The following is a 23,935-nucleotide window of genomic DNA, read 5'->3' as shown; positions in this document are numbered from 1 at the left end:
TCAGATAACCTAGACTGGAGTTATAGGTGTTTCTGAGACAGAACCCAATCTAGGACCTCTGCAAGAGCAGCAATTATCTGAACAGATGATCTACCAATCTGTGGGTCATTTACAGGCATCAACTACAACCATCAGAAAAAAAAAAAAAAAAAAAAAAAAAAAAAAACATTTGGGGGCAGAAGAGAAAACTTGGTGGTTGAGAACATGCCCTGCTCTTGTAGAAGACCCAGGTTCAATACCCAGGATCCACTTGGCTGCAAATAATCATTTGTAATTCTAGTTTCAGGAAAGCTATGCTGTCTTCTGGTTTCCACAGACACTGCACAAATGTGCTGCAGACTTACACTCATACACATAAACTGAAAACAAATAAACGCACACACATGTCTGTCTATGAGTGGGTGGGTATGTACATGGGAGTACAGATGCCCCTGGGGCCAGAGCAGGTGTCAGCTTGAAGCTGGAGTCACAGGTAGTTGTGAGCCACCTGATGTGAGTGCTGGGAGTTGAACTTGGGTCATCAGGAAAATCAGCTCTTAATCACTGGGCCATCTCCCCAGCTATTTTTAGTTTTTAAAAATATGTTTATGAGCCGAGCAGTGGTGGCACATGCCTTTAGTTCCAGAACTTTGGAGACAGAGGTAGGCAGATCTCTGAGTTCAAGGCCAGCCTGGTGTACAGAGTGAATTTCAGGACAGCTAAGGCTACACAGAGAAACCCTGTCTGGGAAAACTGAAAAAATAAATAAATAAATAAATAAAAGGTACTCACTGTTAGTGGGGAAGTATGTTTCTGCAGGACAGCCACAACCACAGTGTATGTGTTCAGGAGTTGGTCCTGCTTTTTTACTGTGGGTCAGTAGGCTTGCCAGCAGGCGCTTTTCCCAACGGAGTATTCCTGCCCCACTCCTGTCTCTGGATGTGTTTGTGTGTGCGCATGCACAAGCATGAGTGGAGTGCATGTTACCGTGGCACACTGTAGAGGTTAGAGGGCAGCGTGGGGAACTGGTTCTCTCCTCCCACCACGTGGATCATCAGACTTGGTGACAAGTACCCTTTACCTTGATGCCATCTCAGTCCTCGTTTGTTTTTCTGATGAGGCTTCCGTGGGTAGCCCTACCTGGCCCAGAACTCACTATGTAGACCAGCTGGCCTCACTGTAGTGGTCTCTGCAGCTGTTGCCTCCTGATGTGGGCCCAGGGGTTGAACTCAGTGTATGGGGTTTGGTGGCAAGCACTTTTCCCCTGGTAAGTCAGTTTGCTGGCCTTGTGTTTGTTTCTCGATGAGGGCCCTTCTGGCTGGGGTGATGTGAAATCTGGAACTCTGGATCCTGCTGCCTCCACCTCCAAAATGGTGGAATTACAGGTGTGTGTCCCTTCAATCCGTTCATGTGATGCTGGGGACCTAACCCAAGGCTTCGTGCATGCTGGGCAGGCACTGTAGCAACTGAGCCTCAGACCCAGCCAACATCTTTTATTTTTGTTTAGTATCTTAGCTCCTTGCTGAATTTCCCCACACCTTCCAGACTATTGCTTAGGTTCTATAGACCCAGGCCATTCCGAGGGCTGGGATTAAGGAAGCTTTCATGCTCTATTTCTTTCTCTGGCCACACATGTCTGCGTGTTTCATTCCCCGTACCACTAATTTCCCTATTTCAGCTTATTCACCCATGGGGAACCTCAGGAGAAGACCAGGCACAGACAACCACGGGCTCACAATATAACTGAGAGTATCCTGCAGATGTTGTTGTTGTTGTTGGTGGTGGTGGTGGTGATGGTGGTGGTGGTGGTGGTGGTGGTGGTGTGTGTGTGTGTGTGTGTTAAGGTCTCCAAGGAGACATATTGGGACTTTAACTCAAGCATGTATTCTGGCTGGTGTGATGAAAGATGGCTAGAGGGTTTAGAGGCAGGGGCATGTGTCCTTTGGACTTGATTCTTTGGCCTTGCCTTATCCCTGGTGGTATAATAGAGACAGGAAGTGATCTCACGGAGGCAGTCTGGTCTCTGTGCCCACACCTGTAAAATGTGTGGACTAGCAGGACCAAATGCATAGAGCTGGCGGGTCCATGTTGTGGGATTTAATACATAGTGAGAGCTTAGAACTGTGTGTGTTCTCACTAAATGTTAGCAGGCATTAGAGTGGTGTGGGCTTACAGATCAGAGAAAATCCCCAGCAAACAAAGCCGGCTAAGCTGTGTGTGGTGGTGCATACCAGTCATTCCTACACTCAGAAGGTAAAGGCAGAGCAGCCAGAAGTCCAGAGCCATCCTCTGTTGTACAGGTCGTCTGATCTCCCCGTAGGCTGAGCAAGCAGAACTAAAGCTACCTCCGGAACCAGGCCAGTAAAGACAGATGATGACATCGCCAGTTGCTGGGTAGATTTAGCCTAGATGGAGTTGATGATATCCGTAGTTGGCAGGTAGGTCGGTTGGCTACAGACACCTGAGGTGTCATTTCCAAATGGACAATAGAGTGCCAGGATGGCAGAGCTGCAGAATGAAACCCTGTCTCCGAAGCAAAGAAGCAGGCCTGCAGCGGTGGTTCAGTGGTTAAGAGCAGGAACTGTTCTTCCAGAAGACCTGGGTTCAATTCCCAGTACCCATAGGACAGCTCAGAATCATCTGTAACACCAGTTGCAGGAAATCTGACATCCTCTTCTGGCCCCTGACAGCACTGTATGCACATAGCGCACATGCATATATGCAGGTAAAACAGCCGTACACATTAAAACCATATTTAAAACACACACTCAAGGAAACAGCAAACTTAGGAGACTGTTCAAAGCCTGAGGCAGATCCAAGTGCTTAAGGGACTATGGAACAACCAGAGCTAAGCAGCTTGAAGATATGGTGGAGTGTGTCTACGTGGTGAGGGCCTTGGGGACTTTGGTATTTATTTATCGTTTGTTTGCTGATGTATTTATTTTTGCAGTAAGGTGATTTAAACTTGGTGCTTTACAGCTCAAGTGCCCTATAACTGAGCCACATCTTAAGCCTTCTTTTTGTACTTTGAGACAGGGTCACACTAAGTTTCTCAATCACTTTGTTTAAACCCATGACTTCAACTCATTGCAGTCCTCCTGCCTCAGCCCGGCAATGCTAGGATGGTAGGTGTGGTCCTCCAGATGAGGTTGGGGTTTTTGCTTTGTTTTCTGAGACAGGGTCTCCTATAAGCTAGGCTGGCCTAGAATTCTTTACATAGCTGTGGGATGACCTTGAACTCCTGATCCTCCAACCTCCAGTTCTCCAGGGCTGGAATGATTCCCTGGTGCCATCACTCCTGCTTTGCAAGGTGATTGGGTGGAACCCAGGGCTTCGTGCCTGCTAGGCAAACCCTCTACTGATCGTGCCCCAGCCTTAGCCTCAACATGAGGTCTCAATCGCACCAAGTTCAAGGCTTTAGTGAAATTATGTAGTAGAAACGCTTCACACATCTTTGAGTTCAATAAATGATTCTGACCCATCCACCTGCATTGGGTCTGCTCACAGTCTGCACTCTACAAAAGCAGTTTCTTGGTGTGTGTCCTCACGCCGGCTCCCGGGGGACCCAGGCATTCCGGCCTCCCGCCGCCCCCTATGGGTGCGCACAAAGGCATCCATTCATGCCTGTTTACAAAGCAGCCCATTCACCCGGTCCCCTTGAACCAGCAGCTGCTGGCCGCTCCCCAAGCCTCTCTATTGGTGCTTCCTGCTGGCCATCAGACCCGGGCCCCGCCTACTGCCGCACATTCTCGGCCAGGTTCTTTTCCCACGCCTGGCACGCTTTGCCAACTTCTGATTGGCCTGGCGCTCCAGCCGCTCTTTTTGATTGGGCAGCACTGAGCCCCAGGGGCGAGGTCTGAGCGGGCCGCAGCAAGTGCTGATTGGTCTGTAATACCTACCTGTGGGCGGGGCCGTCCACTGCAGGCCCCTCCTCCTTTTCTGTCCAGGCCGAGGCCTCTGGACCGCCCTGGGCGCTGGTGAGTGTCGGGGGCCCTCCCCCCCGTGGTGCGCCCCAAGGGTTGGCCAGAACCTGCCAGACCTGGGGGAGGCCGGAGCCAGTGGGGTACAGCGGGGGTCCTGGAGAGGGGTGGGTCAAGACATTCACCCTGGGTGCAAGCGACCCCAGGGTCGGGGAGGAGTAAAGGGAAGGTTGTTGTCACCCAGCCCGGATTCCCACCTTGTGCCAGGCAGCCTGGGGTCATCTCTGACAGAGTCACACGGTCTGTTCTGCAGAGGGGAAACTGAGGCAGTGCTTAAGACGTTGCATGATAGAACACCTGAGTCATGGTCTCCGGTCCCCAGGCTCTCAGGACTACCGTGTCAGATGTCAGAGGAGGAAAAAGCTGTGAACCAGAGAGAGAGGGGTCGCGACAGGCAGGGCCAGGGACAGAGAAGGATGTGCTTGGCTGCGTGTCCCAGTTTGTTTTGGTTTGACTTGGTTTAGTTAGGTTTTTTGAGCTAGCTTCTGAACTCACTGTGTAGACCGAGCTGACCTCAACCCCCAACCTTCCTGCCTGAGCCTCTCAAGGGCCGCGATGACAGGAGTGTGCCACCAAGTCTCGCAATGGACGTGGGCACTTTAATGTCTAACTAAACTCCCCTCCAGTGTAGGTGAATGGATTTGAGGGGGTTTCTGTTGTTTCCATTTCACAGGGAGTGAAAGGTGTAGACTGGACCGAGGTGGGGAACACAGGGACCTGGTGTGCCTGGCCCTGTGGCTTTTTTTTTTTTTTTTTAACATCATAATAGTAATCAGGAGTTCAAGACCAGCCTCAACTTCATGATGAGTTCCAGGCGAGCCTGGGCTACTTAAGACCCTGTATCAGAAAAACAAAAAACAAAAATAAATTTTTCTGTAAGCCATACCTCTTAAGCCACAAGTTTATCGTAGGCACGACCACCCGATGTCTCCTCCTCGATTACCCTTGAAGAGAAGACCCAAGCCTGAGGCTGGCATAGCATTTTGACATCATATCTGAGGATTGGGGTGTCCCACTTCCAGGGTTCAGGATTCTAAGATAAAAAAACAAAAAACACGAAAAACCAAAAAAACGATAAAACAGAGACCTGGGTCCTTTTCCTCGAATGATTTTTCTTTGATTTCATGAGCCTCAATTCCTAGCGAAGAAAGTGAAGGTTCAGAAGGCTGGAGAGAGATTCGAACCCTAGGCATGCTCAGTCCGGCTCTGTGCCAGCCCTTCACCTTTGCCCACAGCCGCCCACTTGGCAACAGGTTCTATCTCTGCTGGCTGCTGTGCCAGGCCCCGCCCCCGCCCAGCCTGGCAGGTGTCAGGAGACGTCAGAGCCGGGTCCTGCCTCCTGACGGGAGAGGCCCCACCTCTTGCTGGACCGCAGAGCCGGCCTCACCTGGGTGCTGGAGAGGATCTGGACTCGGAGGCCTCCCCATCTCTACCGCCAGGTGCCCAGGTAGCCTCGGGATCTGCGGGATAAAGGAGCTGTGCCACAGGGCGCTGGGTCAGGAGGAGAGGGGGTTAGGATCCAGGCTCCCAGAGCGATAGTGGGCCGGGTACCCCAAGTCAGAGGGAAGAAGCTGAGCGTGGAACCCAGTGTCTGAGCGAAGAGGGCCGAGGTCTGGACTCATGTCTGAGGGAGGAGGGCTGAGGTCTGGACTTCTGTACCTGAGGGAGAAGGGCTGGGGCCAGGACCCCTGGGTCTGAGGAAAAAGGACTGGGGTCCTGACCAGTCTAGGCCTGAGGGAGAAGGCTGGGCTGGAGTCAGTACCCCTGGGTTTGTAGGAAGAAGTTGGGCCCTGGACCCCTGAGTCAGAGAGAAGCTGGGGTCTGAATCTCTGGGCCTGGGGGAGGAGAGCTGGGGTCAAGACCCCTGTGTCTAAGGGGAGAAGGTGGGTCCTGGCTCCTTGAGTCTGAGGGAGGAGGCTAGGGCAGGACGGGCTCTATGTCACCCATTAGCTGAGGTCATAAGCTTGGTGCTGCCCCAGCCTCTGCCCAGGCGGGCGGGGCCCTGGCTGCTTTCCTTTTCCATAAAGCTCTGTCCGCTCCTCCCAGGTGCTCTCACCTGCCTAAGTGACACTAATGAGTCCTGGCACCGCATTCCTGCTGCCTGAGGGAGGGGTGTGTGGCTGGGGCTCAGCCATTTGGGGCCAGGCCCTGGGCCCACCTTCTTGGCTTGGTCAACTTCTCTGAACCCCACATCCCCACCTCTGACCCATGGCTGCAGTAAAACCTCTCGACATCGCCCGTGTCTAATGGAGACAGGACTGAGATCCCACTCTGGGGGTCTGGGCCTGGACTCGGTCTGAGGAGGCTTGAGGCTGCTCTTAAGCTGTTGGGAACAGCAGGGCTGTGAGAGACAAAAGCCAGCAAACTCTTCCTGGTCAAAGGCTACAGGCTGGAGAGGAAGCAGGTGGGTGGGGTGGGGTAAAGTCCCTGGGATGGGGCTTGGCTCTGGGTGTATCTTTACCACACTGGAGTCTGGGGTGATCCTTGGCCCTTTGAGCTGACCATTTGTCGAGCACCGGGGGCCAAAGTGACTGAGAACCAGGGGTGTGAGGAGGGCTGAGAGGGGCCCGAGGCAGAGGAAGTTTGCATGTGGGAGAGGCTCCCGGGGCAAGCTTGAGGGAACAAGATCTGGGAGGACATCCCTCGAACAAGCAGAGTGCTTGGATGGATGTCCCTAAGGGTTGTGTTGGAGGTGCCGTTGGCCTGGTACACAGCGGTGAAGACAGAGATGCGGGTGTCTTCAGATGTTGCCTGAGTGGGGATGAGGCGGTGGGCCAGTAGGGGCTGCTTGCTGTGGGCCATTTTCTGCGGGATATTGGACAACCCCGAAATGGCTGTGTTTCCTAGTCAGTGTCCCTGGAAGTGGGGGAGGGGGAGGCCCAGACACCCTGACTGCCTCCTGCAAGCTTCCTTAAAGAGTCTTGAGACTTAGCTGAGTCCATACCCCAAGACCTGCTGGAAGGCAGGGCCCCAGCGACTCGTGACAGGTTTCCAGAGCCTGGGTCTGAAAGGCCTCTGAGAAGGTTGAATGAATGTGAGAACGAACGAGTGAATGCATGAAGCCAGTGAGACTTCAGGGACTAGGCGATCAACCTGTAATTATGGGGCAGCAGGACTGAGCAGTGCACAAAAACGTCAGCCGTGCCCCACCTGGGCCCCATCTCAGAGTGGCAACTGTGGTGGCAACCTTTACTGTCCTTACTACCTCACCTCCAGCCCGCTTCTCATTTCAGCTGCAGACACAAGGCACATTCCTGCCCCAGGGCCTTTGCTTTGTCCCAGCATCCCAGTAGCCTGCTGGTTAGAGAGTCACTCAGGTCTTTACTTTGAAAAGCAACACACTAGGGAAGGGCTCGCCAGTCAGTCCAGTTAAAAATTTGAACACAGTCCCAGCCCCCAGCCCCAGCCCCAGCCCCAGCCCCAGCCCCAGCCCCAGCCCCAGCCCCAGCCCCAGCCCCAGCCCCAGCAGGAGGTGTCGTTCCCCTGCCCTATACCTCCCTCAGCCATTTCTCACCATTTAAACCATTTGCATGTTTATAACAATGTATCTTTTTTTTTTTTCTGTTTCTTGAGAGGAGAATCATACTGTCCAGTATAAACAGCCCAAGCCAAGAGTGTATTTAAGTTTTATAGTAACCACATTTGGGGGTGGGCACTGGAGAGGTCGCTCTGTGGTAACAGCTCTGGCTGGCTGCTTTCCCAGAGAATCTCAAGTCCCAGCTCCTACATGGTGGTTCAGAACCAGTTATGTGTAATTACAGTTCTCGGGAATTCCTCTTCTGACCTTCATGGGTACTGGATGCATGTGATATAAACATACATGCAGGCAAACACCCTTACACATATATTTTTTTTAAGTGGGGTGTAGAGACCGCTGGCGTTTTGTTGTACCGATTGTTCTTGGAGAGAGCTGCTCAGTTCCAGGGAGCTACCGCCACCTTCTGACCACTGTGGGAACTTGCAGACATGTGGTGCATATAATCTCAGCCAAGCACACATAAATAATGTCTTTTACAGGAAGATTATTTATATTACTTTAAACTGCGTGTGTGTGTGTGGGGGGGGGTATGTGTAAGTGCAGGTGCCCGTGGAAGCACAGGATACCCAGGATCTGGAGTTACAGGCAGTTGTGAACCCTGGACACAGGTGCTGGGAACAAAACTCAGGTTCTCAGAAAGTGCAATATATGCTTTCAACTGCTGCGACCTCTCTCCAGCCCTATAATAAGTGATTTTTAAAATTAATTAATGTGTTTATTTATTTGTTTATTTTGGCTTTTCAAGACGGGGTTTCTCTGTGTGACTCTGGCTGTCCTGGAACTCACTCTGTCCACCAGGCTGGCCTCGAACTCAGAAATCTGCCTACCTCTGCCTCTTGAGTGCTGGGATTAAAGACATGCGCCACCACATCTGGTTTAAATGCTTTTTTTTTTTTTTTTAAGTAAAGCTGGGCCAGTTGGCACAGTCTTATCATCCCATCTATTCTAAGGCTATGGGCAGGGTGGGTTGTAAGTTCAAGGCCACCCTGAATCAACTTGGCAAGACCTTGTTTTAAAATAAAAAGTTGAAGGTCAGTGGTGGCATGCACCTTTAATCCCAGCACTCGGGAGGCAGAGGCAGCTGGATCTCTGAGATCAAGGCCAGCCTGGTCTACAGAGCAAGTTCCAGGAAAGCCAGAGCTATATCTTGTCGAGAAAACCCAAAACCAAACAGAAACCAAATAAATAAATAAATTAATTAATTAATTAAAAAAAAAAGTCTAGGGACGTGCCTCAGGGGTACAGTGCCTCTCTATCATGCAGGAGGGGTTTAAGCCCCAGTATGACAAAGAAATTGGAGAGGGGACAGTCCCAATTGATGTGTCCACTCTCTTCCCACAGACCATGGCTGCAGTGACCATGTCCGCGTCTGGGAGGAAGGTAGCCTCCAGGCCAGGCCCGGTGCCTGAGGCAGCCCAATCGTTCCTGTTCGCGCCCCGGACGCCAAACGTAGGTGGCCCTGGAGGGCCACAAGTGGAGTGGACAGCCCGGCGCATGGTGTGGGTGCCCTCGGAACTGCATGGGTTCGAGGCAGCAGCCCTGCGGGATGAAGGGGAGGAGGAGGCAGAAGTGGAGCTGGCAGAGAGTGGGCGGCGCCTGCGGCTGCCCAGGGACCAGATCCAGCGCATGAACCCACCCAAGTTCAGCAAGGCAGAAGATATGGCTGAGCTCACCTGCCTCAACGAGGCCTCGGTCCTGCACAACCTGCGAGAACGCTACTACTCCGGGCTCATTTATGTGAGTGACGTGCCCGGGTGGGGTGCCAGGTGTCACCAACCTGACCTGGATTAGCAGGGCGTGGTCTAGAGTATCTGCCTCACGTCCTGTGACTGTCCTCCAACTAGTGAAAACTTACGATGCTTTACTTTTTATGGAATGGGGCAGGAGGCAGAGTTAGACAGATGCTCTAACACTGAGCCACGCCCCCAGCTCGTCACTGGGGGATTCTAGGCAGTTCCTTACAGAGCGACTTCCCCAGCCCACTTTCTGGGGTGTTTGTTTGTTTGTTTGCGTTGAGATAGGATCTCCCTGGTAACCGCAGCTGGCCTCTGACCTGGGCTCCTGCTGCCTCATCCCTCAGAGTAGCCTGAATGACAGGCTTGCAACCTTAAGTCTGACCCAACTTATATCTTTTTGGATGACTGGAGCCTGCTTCCTCCTGACTAGGGTGTCCTATATGAGGGTATCTTTGTTATTTTGTAGTTATAAAGGATGAAAATTAATCAATACTAAGCCTATATGAATCCCGTTAGTTCATCTAATTCTGTTCAGCAAGGCAGTGGCCATTCATTTTTAACCCCATTTTACTAAAAATCAAGAGAAAGAAACGAAAATAAAAACCATCATTTAAGCAGGCATGGAGAAGAGAGGAGGATCTTTTAAAAAATGATAACATTTATTTATTTATTTGGGAGTGGGGGTGTGAGGTCGGAGTACAACTTGCTGTATTGGTTCTATTCTTATAACCACATGTGTCCTAGGGTTCAAACTCAGGTCATCAGGCTTGGTGGCAAACATCTTTACCAGCTGGCAGAAGAATCTTGACTTTATAGAGTAATATACTATTTCAAAATAACAGAATAAAACAATGTGGTGAGATTGATGATGTCCAGTTGATTAAGGTGGTCTGCCAAGCTCTGTGATCCATTTTTGATGTCTGCATAGCACATAGGAGGTGTACAGGAAGTTGTTTTACACCAGTGGTGGTTCCACATCCTGGCTTCATGTTACAATCGTTTGGGTGAGGTCTCTGGAATGTCTGCTCACTGCTTCAGACCACTGCCACCAACATGGAACTTTGGGATGATGGTGGGCGTGACATGAACATAGGTTTTGGGGTTGTTTTTCTTCTCTCTCTCTTTTCCTTTAAATAAGCTTGCAGGGTGTGTCTCGGGGGAAGCCAAGGTGTGATTAACTCCATCTAAGAGAGAGCAAACAGGATTATAGAGTTTAACAAAGAATGTTATAGCCGTAGTGAAAAAAACCTGAGAATGACTGGTAAATATTTATTAAGTACTTACGTTGTACCGGGCCCTGTTCTGAGTGCCGTTGTTGAGTTCTTGGCTGGCTTCTTGGCTGGGGACTATTGATGTCACCCGACATTCCAGAATATTAAGTGACCCGGGCCCAGGGCCCACAGCCACTGAGGAATCTATGGAAGCCCCTCCAGCCCTGATAATAACCATAGTCATACCATAGCGTCTACTGCTAGGCTCAGGTCTGAGTTCTTGCCTCCCCTCCCCCAGCCATGTACACAGGCTATGAGGTGGGGACCAACCTCTCCTTTTCCCCTCAGCTTGGCCTAATACTGTTGTGCAAACATGCGTGATGTTGCAGGATCTGAGCAGTGATGAGTTCCCAGTAAGCCACATTAACTTGTCACATTAACATCAGCCGTGTCAGGTGGGAAGCACAATTCTTGTCCCCATTGATGGAGACAGTGATTCCTAGAGAGAAGACTTGCTCGGGTTGACCAGTAGGAGATTGGTAGCACTAAGATTCAGGCTCAGTTCCTGTCTGAGCTCCGGTGCATGCATGGTATGTGTTCACTGACTGGCTAAGTGATGTCAGGGGGAGCAGTGGAAGCTGAGGTCCCTAGGGACCTTGACTTAATAAGGGGATTGGTCCCTTCAGTGGGACTATAGAGGCAGAGGGAAGAGGGTTGCCTCAGGCAGGGGCTCTAACCACTAAGCCACATCCTTAGATCTCTTTTTATTTTGAGACAGATTCCCACTGGTTTGCCTTTGGTGGCCTTCTGATCCCCCTGCCTCAGTCTCCAGCGGAGCTATGTTGGCAGGCCCATGCCTACCAGCCCTGGTTGTCACTGAGTCTTTAAGAGGGTCAGTCCTTCCTGGAAGTTGCACACGGCTGGGAACCTCAGCCTCTGGGCTTCCAACCCTAGACAGTTAAAAGCCCAGCAGCTTTGGCTCCTAGGTGGGACTGTAACTCGAGCATCCCAGCCTGCTGTTTGGAGAGGGAGGTGGGGCCACCTTGGCTGTCTCCTGTTCATTCTCTCTTAATCCCCGGGCCTTTGTAATGAGGCAGGCTGTCTACCTCGTCCAGAGGAAGCCAGACAAGGGAATGTCCTCAAACTGTGCGTGGGGTGTGGGGTGCGGGGAGGAGTAGGCTAGTCTCCAGAGCCCTCTGAGCTAGGCAGCCCTTCCAGACCCTTCCAGGGACCCTCTAGGAACTGCGGCCGCTTCCCTTTTTTCCCTGGCCCTGTTGGCCAGCTAGAGTTTCCATCCTGGGTGTTACCCAAGCTGTGTCTGGCCCGAGGGGCTGGCATGGGGAGTGGGCTCTGGCCATGAGATACCCTCCCAGGGAATGTGGTCGGGCCGCCCCACCCTGAGACCTCTGAGAGCCCAGTGGGAGCAGCCTGGGAGACTAGGGAGCCGGATACCAGGCTGACCGGTTCTCCCGCTTGTGGCCAGCTGCCCCGCCTCCTCTGTGAGGAGGTAATACCAGGCAGCCTGGTGGCTACACCCTCCTGCAGCCAGTCGGGAGGGGAGAGCGGGTACCCACTAGAGAGCCGTCCGGCTTTAATAAGCAGCTGTGGCCATGAGGTGAAGCTTTCTAGCTCCTTCAGCTGGCTGTCCCCAGTGCATTAGACTAGTTAGCTGTTGGGCTGACTTAGCTAAAGGACTAACTAGTTCTTGGCTACCTATCCACCTCTGTGGATGGTGAGTGTTTCCTGTTGATCTTGACGCCCTTGTGAGTTCAGCAGAATCTCAGGCTGACAAGAACGCTCCTGGTTTGGCCTCCAGAGTGCATGGATGATAAACCGTCCTGCCATAACTGACTCCTTCATCTCTTGTTTGTTTATTTCTTTGGTTTTTGAGAAAACAGGCCTACAGGGTTTCATGTAGCCCAGGTTAGTCTCAAACTCCATATGTAGTCAGATGGCCTGATATTTCTGGCTCCACTTCCTGGGTGCTGGGCTGATGTGTGCCTGGCACGTGGGGCGCTGGGGATGGAGCCCAGCAGTTTGTGTATGCCAGGCAAACGCTCTGCTGACTGAGCTGTGTCTCCAGCCTTCTGTTTTTGTAAGATGAGCTCTGATTCTGTAGCTCAGGCTGGCCTAGAACTCACAGCAGTCCTCCTGCTTCAGCTTCCTGAATGATGGGGTTACAGGAGAACACTGTTGCCTCCCCGGGTTATGGTGTTGGTGACATTCATGCTGGGCAGAATGGCTCATGCCTGTTATCCTGTCACGTTGGGGATGGAGGCAGGAGGATTGCTGCAATGTCAAGACTTGCCTCAAACAAACACCAACAGGCCCACAGAGATGGCTTAGCAGCAAAGAGCACCATCCTCCACCTCCCACACGGCAGCTCACAGCCATCTGTGACTCCAGCCGGGAGAACCAGTGATTTCTTCGGGCCTCTGTGGGTACCGTATGCATGTAGTACACACACATGCCTGCAGGCCTAGTGACACACACCCACAATCTCAGCCCTGGGGAAGCAGAGGCAAGAGGATTCCTGTAACTTTCAGTCCAAGGCCATGTAGGAAGACCTTTTGTAAACCAAAATAAACAAAACACCAAGAAAACAAGTAGCTTTATGTTGTTGGGGTGTAGATATGCCTTATGCCATATACAGGTTTCCCCTTGGCGTATGCACCCCGCTGGCGCGCAGCTCTGTCCTCGCTGAGGGCAGCCACCTGACACACTCTCCCCTCTTGCCTGCCATAGACCTACTCTGGCCTCTTCTGTGTGGTCATTAACCCGTACAAGCAGCTACCCATCTACACGGAGGCCATTGTTGAAATGTACCGGGGCAAGAAGCGCCACGAGGTGCCACCTCACGTGTATGCTGTGACGGAGGGCGCGTACCGCAGCATGCTTCAGGGTGAGTGTGTGGTTAGCCCTGTAGGAGGACCGGGGTAGGCACTGGGTACTGCTGGGAGCCAGGGCTAGGTTTGAATAATAGCTTGGTAACACACTGGAAGGTGGGTGAGGGTCCAGTTCTTACATGTCGGCCTCCTGTAGAGGTTTCCCAGAGAGACAGCAACTGTGTGACATGGCGCATCTGCTTCGCAGTAGACACTCGGGTAGGGTCACGAGTAATAATGGGTCAGGTTATGTGATTTCACTCCTTCCTTGGTTTTTTTGGTTTTTACTTTTTTTTTTTTCAAAATTATGTATATGTGTATATGACTGGTGGTGTGTGTGTGTGTGTGTGTGTGTGTGTGTGTGTGCGCGCGCGCGCGTGCACACACATGTCAGCACAGTGCCCATGGGAACCAGAAGAGGGCATCAGATCCCCTGGCGGTTGTGAGCCGCCTGATGTGGGTGCTAGGAACTGAACTCAGGTGTCCCTCCTAGGTTACCCACTGACCTGAAGTCGCCAGATAGCCTGGGCTAGCTGACCATGGAGCCCCTGAAATCCACCTGTCTCCGCCTCCACAGCAGGGGGATTACAGGTGTACCCCACCGGGCCCAGCCTTTTGTGTGGGGTGCTGGGGCTTGATCTCAGGTCCTCGGGATTGGTAGCGCTTGATCAGCTCAGTATCTCCCAGACCCCTCGCCCTACCTTTCTGCTGCTAATTTCTGATTAGTCCAAGGCAAGGTTAAGCCTTTGGTGCTTAACCCTGTGAAGAGCCCTGAATGTGCCCTGCCTTGTGATCAGTCCCCTGAGGCCCAGTCTCCAGAAGCAAGCGTCTGCTGTCATTGTGAGGCATTGTCTGCAGGTCCACCGGCGATGCCACTGAGTGTCCTCCCGGTCAGTCAGCGTCAGTCCGTTTCTGTCAGGGAATAGAAGTCTCTAGGATAGCAGCCTTGGCTATGTTATTTAACCTCGTCACAGCCCTGTGGTGTAGTTTCCTTTATTAGCACTCATTTCCAGATGGGGAAACTGAGGCAGGACAGTTACTGTCCATGGCCACACTGAAGGGTAGGTGCTGAGGCAGGACTTGAACTCAGGGTCCTGGGCACTGCTTCCCATATTCACTCTGTGCCGAGTACTGTGTTGGACGTTAGTATTTTTGAGATGGCCTCATGTAGCCCAGGCTGGCCCCTAACTCCTATGTATTTGAGGATGACTTTGAACCCCAGATTCGCCTGCCTTGCTCTCCCGAGAGCTGGGATGCTAGGTGTGGACAATACCTGGTCCGTGTGGTTCTGAGTACGGAGTCTAGGGCTTTGTACATGTTAGGCGAGGGCCTGTGGGGGGCTGTGTGTACCACGTCAGCATCGTCTAGGTCGTAGGCCTTCGAGCTCGGTAGCAGCCGCCTTTACCCACTGAGCCCTCTAAATCTTGCTTTTTTTTTTTTTTTTTTTTAAGAGTTATATATTTCATCTTTTTGGAAATGGATGTTTTTCCTGCATGTGTATGTGTGTCTATGCCTGCTAAGGCCAGAAGAAGACACTGGACCCCGCTGGAACTAAAGTTGTGAGCTATTGTGTGGGTGCTGGGAATTGAACCTGGGTCCTCTGCAATATCAGCCAGTGTTCTTAACTACTGAGCCACCTCTCTAGCTCATATTGAATGTGTTTGAAACATTCCCAGACTCTGACTACAGCCTTGTTAGACAAGGAGCCGTGCTGGACCCATTTTTTTTTGGTTAGGTAAATGGAGGTACAAAGGAATTGAGAGACTGGTTCAGAGTCACACGAGAGGAGACTGGCTCCCACAGCTGGTTCAGACCTGACACGTGTCACATCATGGCAAGTTAGGTGGATGCCCTCGTGCTGTCTATAACCTGACATCTGTGCACAGAACCTGCACCCTCACCTTCATCTGTCCACAGAGTCTTCACCCATGAAAATATAGATTGTGTGTAAGATTCACTAGTAAGGTCCCTGTGGCACACAAACATGGACGCTTACTCTGGAGCCACACTGAAGCCAACTCTTGTGTGGCGTAAGGACTTCCAGAGCTGTGCCGTAAATGACGCTTCCTATGAGAAGCACCGGAGGCTCCCCATCTTCTAGTCACCGCCTTAGCTCTGATTCAGTGTTCTTTTCCATGCTGATAATAGGACCTAGCACTTAGTAGGTGGTGAGAGTATATAGTGAGATGGTAGCACTATGCCCAGAATTGCTGGCAGAGTAGTCTAAGTTAGGCTCCTACGGTCCCGGGCCTCACTTTCCATTTTTTTTTTTTCAAGACAGGGTTTCTCTGTGTATCCCTGGCTGTCCTGGAACTCACTCTGTAGACCAGGCTGGCCTCAAACTCAGAGATCTGCCTGCCTCTGCCTCCTGTGTCCTGGGATTAAAGGCATGCACCACACTGTCCAGCTCATAGCTCACTTTCCAATTCTTGAGTCTGTGATGCTTAGCCTGAGGTGGCGCACATTAGGGGCTCAATTTGAAGTTGGCAGATGAATTGCATCTGTGTAATTTGGATTCCTTGTCTCCACTGATGAGAAAGTAAAGGTTCAGAGAGGTTCGGCTGCATCTGTAGGGTCACTCAGGGAGGTTTAGTGAGGAGAGGGTATTTGAACTCAGGAGGGTTGTGCATTCCGATGCTGACATTTCCTTATGGTTCTGGAAAGATTGTGAGATGCAACGGGGTCAGGGAACTTCAAGGTTCTCTAGGTAACGCGTCATTCCCTTCTGTCCCCTACAGACCGTGAGGATCAATCCATTCTCTGCACGTGAGTTGTCCTAAAGGGCTCCAGGGGCAGAGGCTCCCGTAGAATGTGGCTCTGTACCAGTGGGTGTGGCACTGGGTAAACTGGCAAAGTGCCAGGGGGCATGGCTCTACATAACTGTGTGGGGCAGGGGCTGCCTGGTGTCCCCGCCCACCCTACCTCCCCTTACTCCCTCCACAGGGGAGAGTCTGGCGCTGGGAAGACGGAGAACACCAAGAAGGTCATCCAGTACCTGGCCCATGTGGCATCATCTCCAAAGGGCAGGAAGGAACCTGGTGTCCCTGTAAGCCACACGGCCTCGGGACACTCCAGACACATCACCAGCAGCATCTTTTATTTTGGGCTGCACTCCACATTCACAGCCGGTGCAAGGCCCTATGTCTTCCTGTGCTACCTGAGCACCTACTGTGTGCTCGTTTGAGAGTGGTGCTTGGCACATAGTGCATGCTTCCTTTTGAGGCCTGATTTTAGGGGACCTGTGTCCAGTAGGAGGGCGGTATAGGTGCCCCTAGCCTCTGAGCCCTCAGGAAGTGGCTTCCAACAATACGCACACTCACAGGAAGCCCCAGTCGTGGTGGGGGAGTCCTGGTGGGGGCAGAGGGAGGTGGTACAATGAGATTTAAGCCTGGCACACAATCCGTGAGGTTTCCCTGCCCCATACTCCCTAGCCCCTCATCCCCAGCTCTGCCCTAAGGCCTCCAGTTCACCTACATGTCTGTCCATGTTCCATGTGCCGTGTCCTGGTTCATGTGTCCTGTCCTGTGACGTCCTCAGGCCTCCGTCAGCACCATGTCTTATGTGAGTAGCAGAAAATCCCCTTGCCACCCTAGTGTCACCCAGTGTCTCTTGGGGCCACCAGCCCATAGCTATCCAGGAGACAGTGTCCAAGAATGGCATACCCACCCCACAGGGACCCACCAAGCCACTGCTGACAGTTCTGCTTTGCACATGCTAGGACCACATGGCCGTCTAGCTCAGACAGACTATGTGCATAAAGTCAAGGTTGTCAACTGTTGCCATCAGCCCCACTGTGTTCAACAAACCATGGAAAGTCCCTTATGTACAGACAACCACACGTACCCTGCCCTTCATGGCAGCCCTGGCATGTGTACATACCTGGGCCCTGTTCTGCTATTTCCTTGGGTCTCCCACATTATTTGTGCTAGGCCTGCTGTTGTGCTCATGTTCAGGCCTCATACTGGCATTTAATGCAGTACATGTGGCCAAGCCCCCTCTCATTATACCAGCTCTACTGTATTCACATGCCTAGACCCCATGCTGTCACTTGGTACATCCTGCTATGTGCCTGTAATTGCTCCCCTCCCCCCAGTATTCACGTGCACAAAGCAAGGGTCTCTCAATGTGACCCCACTATGTGCACATGTCCAGACTCCATGTTGCTTTTAGTGCAGTCCTACTGTCTGCACAGAGCCATGTCCCCTCTATTGCTCATGGAAGCCCTACTGTGTCCATGCAACTAGGTCCTTACTGCCAGAGAAGCCATACTGTGTGCACACCCCAGTCCTACTCTGTGTAGCCTGGGCCTGTACTGCCTGCCATGTGTACAGAGAGAGGCCACAGATATCATCATACGGTAACACAGACACCCAAGCCACTGTTCCCAGGCTGGCTGGAGAAACAAGCTTTCATAGAACAAGCCACAGGACTTTGCACATCATCTTTTTTGTTTGTCTTATTTATTTTTTTTTCTGGGATAGGCTCTTATTTTATAGCCCAGGCTGACCCTGAATTTGCTCTATAGCGCACGTTCCCAAATGCTGGGATTACAGGTGTGAGCCACCATGCGGGGCTGAGTTTGTTTGTGTTTTGTTCATTTGACAAAGCCACTAACTGGTGTAGACTGAGAAAACACATGCAGCACATTTATTGAGCACCTACTGTGTACCTGGCTCTGACACCAGAGGGGCTAGAAGTGACCTCAGAATAAGGAATTGCCCCCACAGCACAAGACTACCAGTTATTGAATGTCCACTGTACACCAGAGTGTTTGAAGCATTTTCTATGGGTAGTGGAATATATATTATTCTCTAAACTCGTTTCTACAAGTGACATATGGGGACCTGTGAACCACAGCAACGTATTCGTGGCTGACAGCTTGCTGTGCACCCTTTCAGACCTCTCTCCCTATGTTTACTACCGTGTGTGTTTGTAGAAATAACCATGCTTGTGCTGTAGTTTCTAACCTGCGTTGTTTCTTATTAACGGGAACATGACTGGTTCTGCAACATTTTTTCCCCTTTGTTTGGTTGTTTTATGTGCACTCAACAGTAAATCTCCAAGAATTTTCTCTGTTCCCCTCACTATACACATGGCAGGCAAGACACTTCCACCCTGACACAAAAGGCCCCACCCAGAGAAGGCCAGCCGGATGCCCTGGCCCCATGAGGAGGGATTCTCCCTTTCTCACTGATGCACCGTCTCCCATGCCCTGCAGGGGGAGCTAGAGCGGCAGCTTCTTCAAGCCAACCCCATCCTAGAGGCCTTTGGCAATGCCAAGACAGTGAAGAACGACAACTCTTCCCGATTTGTGAGTATGCGGGCTGTTCATCTGTCAGTCTGGGAGACTGGGGCCCGATTTGGGGGTAGGGACAAAGGGAAGAGACAGGGCTCTGGACCCCTAGGGTTTGAGAGAGGAGGTCTGTGGAGGATCTCTGGGTCTGAGGAAGGAGGCTGGGGTCTGAACCCCAAGTCCTACAGCCTAGCAGAGTTGTCTGGACCCGGATTTCCTGCAGAGTCCCCGCTTGGGACTCACTGCTGGTGTGAGCTTGAGGTAGGAGGCGGGTCCGGATTTGGGGAGACCCTTTGCATGACTTAAGCCCCCCCCCCCGCATCATTTTTGCTACAGGGCAAATTCATCCGCATCAACTTTGATACTGCTGGCTACATCGTGGGAGCAAACATCGAGACCTGTATCCTCTGAGGAACCGGGAGGCATGGGGTGCAGCCAAGGGCCACCCTCTGAGCCTTCACCCAGAAAAGATGCCCCGTGGTGACGCTCGGCTGGGACCAAGCCGCCTCATGAGGGCGTGCGTTTCTGATGTCCTGTTCAGCCCGTGGTCAGACCCTTGGCTGTGCTTTATGGAGTGGGGGCCTAGGAGTCCAGGGAGAGAGAGACAGGAGGGGATGGTCCGGGAAAGCTGGGTGAGCATCCAGAGTTTTTTTCTTAGTGGGGCGACAGAGGGTGTGCTTAACTGTCTAAACAACAACATGGGAACTTTGCAGGGGAAAGCCCCCTAGGGCAGAGCCTCGCAGCTCAGTGTTATCGGGGTGAGGCAACTCCACAGCTTGCTGGGTCGCAGTCTCCTCCTGGAATGGTAGGTACCCCATCAAAGCAGCATACAGAGAGGCAAACCTGTCATCCCGGCACTCCAGACCCTCTCTCAAAATACCAAACAAAGTGAGAGGCTGAGGGAGGGCGGAGGAGACGGCTCTCCGTGTGGGTCCTGGGAACTGAACTCAGATCTTCAGGTTTAGTGGCAAGCACCTTTACCCACTGAGCCCTATTGCAATCTCCCATTGAATTAAATGTACCTTACTTTGTTATTTTGCGTGCGTTTTGGGCCTGTGTATATGTCTGCATACCATATCCTTGGTGCTGGCAGAGGCCAGAAAAGGGCATTTGATCTCCTGTGACAGAGTTATAGATGGTTGTGAGTCATATTGTGGTTGCTGGGGATGGAACCCTGGTCCTCTGTTTAAGAACAGCCTGTGGCCAGGAGGTGGTGGCACACGCCATTGATCCCAGCACTTGGAGGCAGAGGCAGGCAGATCTCTGAGTTCAAGGCCAGCCTGGTCTACACAGTGAGTTCCAGGACAGCAAGGGCTACACAGAGAAACCCTGTCTCAGAAAACAGAAAAGCAACGACGATGACAACAGCAACAACAAAACAAACACACACACACACACACACCAGCCTGCTCTTAACTGCTGATTCATACCTCCAGCTCTACTTTTTTTTTTTTTTTTTGGTTTTTCGAGACAGGGTTTCTCTGTATAGCTCTGGCTGTCCTGGAACTCACTTGGTAGACCAGGCTGGCCTCGAACTCAGAAATCCGCCTGCCTCTGCCTCCTGAGTGCTGGGATTAAAGGCCTGCGCCACCAGGCCCGGCTCTACGTTATTTTTATTTTATCTAATTAATTTATTTATTTATCTTTGAGATGCTGGTCTGGAATTCATTACGTAGTCTAGGCTGATCTGCATCCCAAATACTTAGACTTCAGGCAGCAGGCTCCTTGACCTGCCTCCCCCACCAGATCTGCTGGAGAAGTCCCGGGCCATCAGACAGGCCAAGGACGAATGCAGCTTCCATATCTTCTACCAGCTGCTAGGGGGCGCTGGGGAGCAGCTAAAAGGTTCGTGTCACTCTTTCCCAGCCTTTTCCCACGTGGGGTGGTTGAGAAACATAAGATCTCCCACTCTCCACACCCTCGCCATCCCCAGAACAGAGTCGTTGTGTCCAGTCCTGCCATCCCTATGATGTGTGGGAACAGCGCAGTAGCGGAGCTGCGCAGCTCTGGGCTCCTGTCATGGATTCTGTGTGCTGGCCTCCCAAGCCCTGCTTTCTACCCTCTGCTTCCAGCTGCCTTCTGGCTTTCGCTCCTGCCCGCCGCATCTGTCTGCTCCGTTCCTGCACCCCTGTTCCTCCTGGCCCTATGGTGGCTCTGCCTTGCTGTGGCCTCTCGCAATTCCATGCTTCCAGTTGACCTTACTGTGTGCTGTTGCACCTGCAAGCTGCCTTCTGTTGCGGTTCCTGCCGGCTTGGAGGCTATGCCAGAGGTTGTGCGCTCTCTTGTTCTTGTCTCTCTCTCTCTCTCTTTTTTTTTTTTTTAGATTTATCTATTTTATATATGTGAGTACTATTGCTGTCTTCAGACACATCAGAACAGGGCATCTGATCCTATTACAGATGGTTGTGAGCCACCATGTGGTTGCTGGAATTGAACTCAGGACCTCTGGAAGAGCACTCAGTGTTCTTAACCGCTGAGTCATCTCTCCAGCTACTCTGTAGCTCCTTATTCCTCTGCCTTCTGTCCACAGCTTTCTCTGTCCCTCCTGGCTCCTGTGTTGGTTCCATGACACCCTTGTTCCAACTCCATGGCTTCTGGCAGCATGTGTGTCCCCAGGTGCTGGCTCTGCACCTTCTCCAGCCTGCCTGATCCAGTCCCGCCCAGCCCAGCCCTCATCGACAGATCTCAGGTCCTGTCATGGCACAACTGACCCTAGCACTCCCTCTGTCCACAGCTGACCTCCTTCTGGAGCCCTGCTCCCATTACCGCTTCCTGACCAATGGGCCCTCATCGTCCCCGGGCCAGGAACGGGAGTTATTCCAGGAGACCCTGGAGTCCCTGCGTGTGCTGGGCCTCCTCCCAGAAGAGATCACTGGTGAGTGAGCCTGGGCCACTCCTGCCTGGGAATGGGGCTGTCTTTGAGAATGAGTGTGCAAATGTATGTGAGCTGTGTCCATGGATGTGTTATAGTGTGAGTACAAGTGTGTGTGTGTGCGTGTGTGTGCGTGCATGCATGTGTGTGTGCGTGCGTGCGTGTGTGTACGCGCGTGTGCGCGTGTGTGTGTGTGCGTGTGCGTGCGTGTGCATGCGTGTGTGTGCATGCGTGTGTGTGTGTGCGTGCACGTGTGTGTGCGTGTGTGTGCGTGCGCGTGTGTGTGTGCATGTGTGTGCGCATGTGTGTGTGCGTGTGTGTGTGCATGCGTGTGTGTGTGCACGTGTGCGTGTGTGTGCGTGTGTGCGTGTGTGTGTGCGCGCGCGTGCGCGTGTGTGTGTGCGTGTGTGTGTGTGTGTGTGTGTGTGTGTGTGAGAGAGAGAGGATAACTTGTAGATGCTTCTGTTGGTTCTGAGGATTGAACCAGAGGGGTTGAAGTTGGGGTACAGCTCCACACAGGAGGCCAGATGAGGGGACCTGGAAGAAAAGGTGCTTGGACAGAGGCCTGAGGTGAGGACAGTAGGACGGACATTCTGAGGTGGCTGTGCAAAGGCCCTGGGGCAGGGGAAGTGTATGTTTGAGAAGTTGAAGCTTCAGGAGTGAGTTGGGTCTTCTTTGAATTTCATTTGACATTTTATATTGCGATAGTAAGAAGAGCTCTTGGGGACAAACAGGACGGGAAAAGTGATGGTTTAGCAGTGATGTGTGCCAAGTTGGCAAGGACTGGAGTGTCCTGGTCAGTTTTTATTATCAACCTGACACACAACCTTGAAACCCCCCCCCCTGGGAAGAGAGATGTCAACTGGAGTCTTGTGTGATCAGATTGGCCTGTGTGCATGTCTGTAGGGGATTGTCCTGTTGATAATTAATGTCAGAGGACCCAGTCCACTGTGGGTGGCGCCATTCCTAGGTAGGTGTTTCGAGCTGGAGAGCAAGGCAGTAAGCAGCATTTATCCATGGCTTTTGCTTCATTTCCTGTTTGAGTTTCTGCCCTTGCCTCAGCGATGAACTATGCCCTGGAAGTGTATGCCAAGTAAACCCTTCCCCCCCTAAGGCTTTTGGTTAGGAGGTCTCACCACAGCAGCAGGAAGCAACGTAGATCAGACACTGAGGCAGGGTCATTTGCTGCCCATAATCTCCCTATGTCGCCAAGGATATTTGAATTCCTAATTCTCCTGCCTCCTTTCCTACCTCCTGAGTGCAGGCATGACAGGTGTGCACCGTGCCTAGTTTATGTGGTGTTGGGGATGGAACCTAGAGCCTCACGAATTGCTAGTCAGGTACTCCACCAACTGAACTACATTTACAACCCTCTAAATTATTATTACGATGATGGTGGTGGTGGTGATGGTGGTGGTGGTGGTTATGTTTGTTTCAGAAAGAGTTTCAAGCTGGAGCCCAGACTGGCCAGGAACTGGCTATGTAGCTAAGGAAAGCCTCAAGCTTATAGCAATTTCCCTGTCTCAGCCTCCAGAGTATGACGATGGCAGGCACTGGCCCCTTTACCACCCGGACCACAGCATCTTTTGAGAGTTTTGGTACATTCCTTTTTGGGTGGACTGGGTTCTCAGAGACCTCTAGGTGCATGTGAATCAGCTGGGCTCCACCTCACAATTTGATTCTCCTCAGGAGCTCATGTTGCCTTCAGGGCTCAATCTAGAGCACCCACTCGGCCACACCTACAGCCATGGCCAGATGTTTTCCTCAATTTTTTATTAGATATTTTCTTCATTTACATTTTAAATGCTATCCTGAAAGTCCCCTATACCCTCCCCCTGCCCTGCTCCCCTACCCACCCACTCCCACTTCTTGGCCCTGGTGTTTCCCTGTACTGGGGCATATAAAGTTTGCAATACCAAGGGGCCTCTCTTCCCAATGATGGCCGACTAGGCATGGCCAGATTTCTTAACCATGGTTTTGTAATTCCCCGGGCTGCTAGTCTTTCCCACCAGGCAACTAGCAAACAAATTCAGAACCTGGCCGTGATCATCAGCCCAGCCTCTTGATACCAGATGGCCCATGGGACCCTCCTGTTGGGAGCCTGTGTGTACTGGGTTCAGTGGCAGATGGGAGTTTTCCGTTCTGCAAACTCAATTTTCAGAGTTTGAATGTGCTTGCAGCCTGATTTTGAGTCACCACAACTTCAGCTACACTTACACCTTCCAGAGAGAGGACCATGTGTGGTCATCTTTATCCCAAGACCCCAGAGCCTGTCTCTAGACTTTCAGAGTCCACCCATACACATTTAACTTAACTCATTAATTTATTTTGGTGCTGAGATGTGACTGAAGGGCAGGTATACTATCACTGAGCAGCGTCCTCAGCCCTTCACTGGGAGATTCCAGGCATACCCTAAAACAGCTGTACCTGTGTTAACCTTG

General features: G+C 51.9%; 1 protein-coding gene across 3 annotated transcripts in view; it reads left to right on the top strand.

Annotated features, from left to right (window-relative positions):
- Nucleotides 1-3,918: 3,918 nt before the first annotated feature.
- Nucleotides 3,919-23,935, top strand: part of Myh14 (myosin heavy chain 14) — a 63,974-nt gene continuing 43,957 nt past the window's right edge. The window contains exons 1-10 of one of the 3 annotated variants that reach the window (XM_021214674.1): nt 3,919-3,956; nt 8,839-9,234; nt 13,190-13,346; nt 16,068-16,095; nt 16,273-16,375; nt 16,867-16,890; nt 18,548-18,640; nt 18,959-19,022; nt 20,369-20,467; nt 21,357-21,497. In XM_021214674.1, the coding sequence (XP_021070333.1) occupies nt 8,842-9,234; nt 13,190-13,346; nt 16,068-16,095; nt 16,273-16,375; nt 16,867-16,890; nt 18,548-18,640; nt 18,959-19,022; nt 20,369-20,467; nt 21,357-21,497 (1,102 nt within the window). In that variant the 5' untranslated portion in view covers nt 3,919-3,956; nt 8,839-8,841. Of the gene's footprint in view, nt 3,957-5,105; nt 5,407-8,837; nt 9,235-13,189; nt 13,347-16,067; nt 16,096-16,272; nt 16,376-16,866; nt 16,891-18,547; nt 18,641-18,958; nt 19,023-20,368; nt 20,468-21,356; nt 21,498-23,935 lie in introns of those variants that run through there. The other 2 variants (XM_029538224.1, XM_021214683.1) reach the window with 2 other exon arrangements.

The sequence above is a fragment of the Mus pahari genome, chromosome 1 (genome assembly GCF_900095145.1).
Source record: "Mus pahari chromosome 1, PAHARI_EIJ_v1.1, whole genome shotgun sequence".
NCBI classification, from domain to species: Eukaryota; Metazoa; Chordata; class Mammalia; order Rodentia; family Muridae; genus Mus; species Mus pahari.
This window is presented reverse-complemented; position numbering and strand designations above follow the sequence as displayed.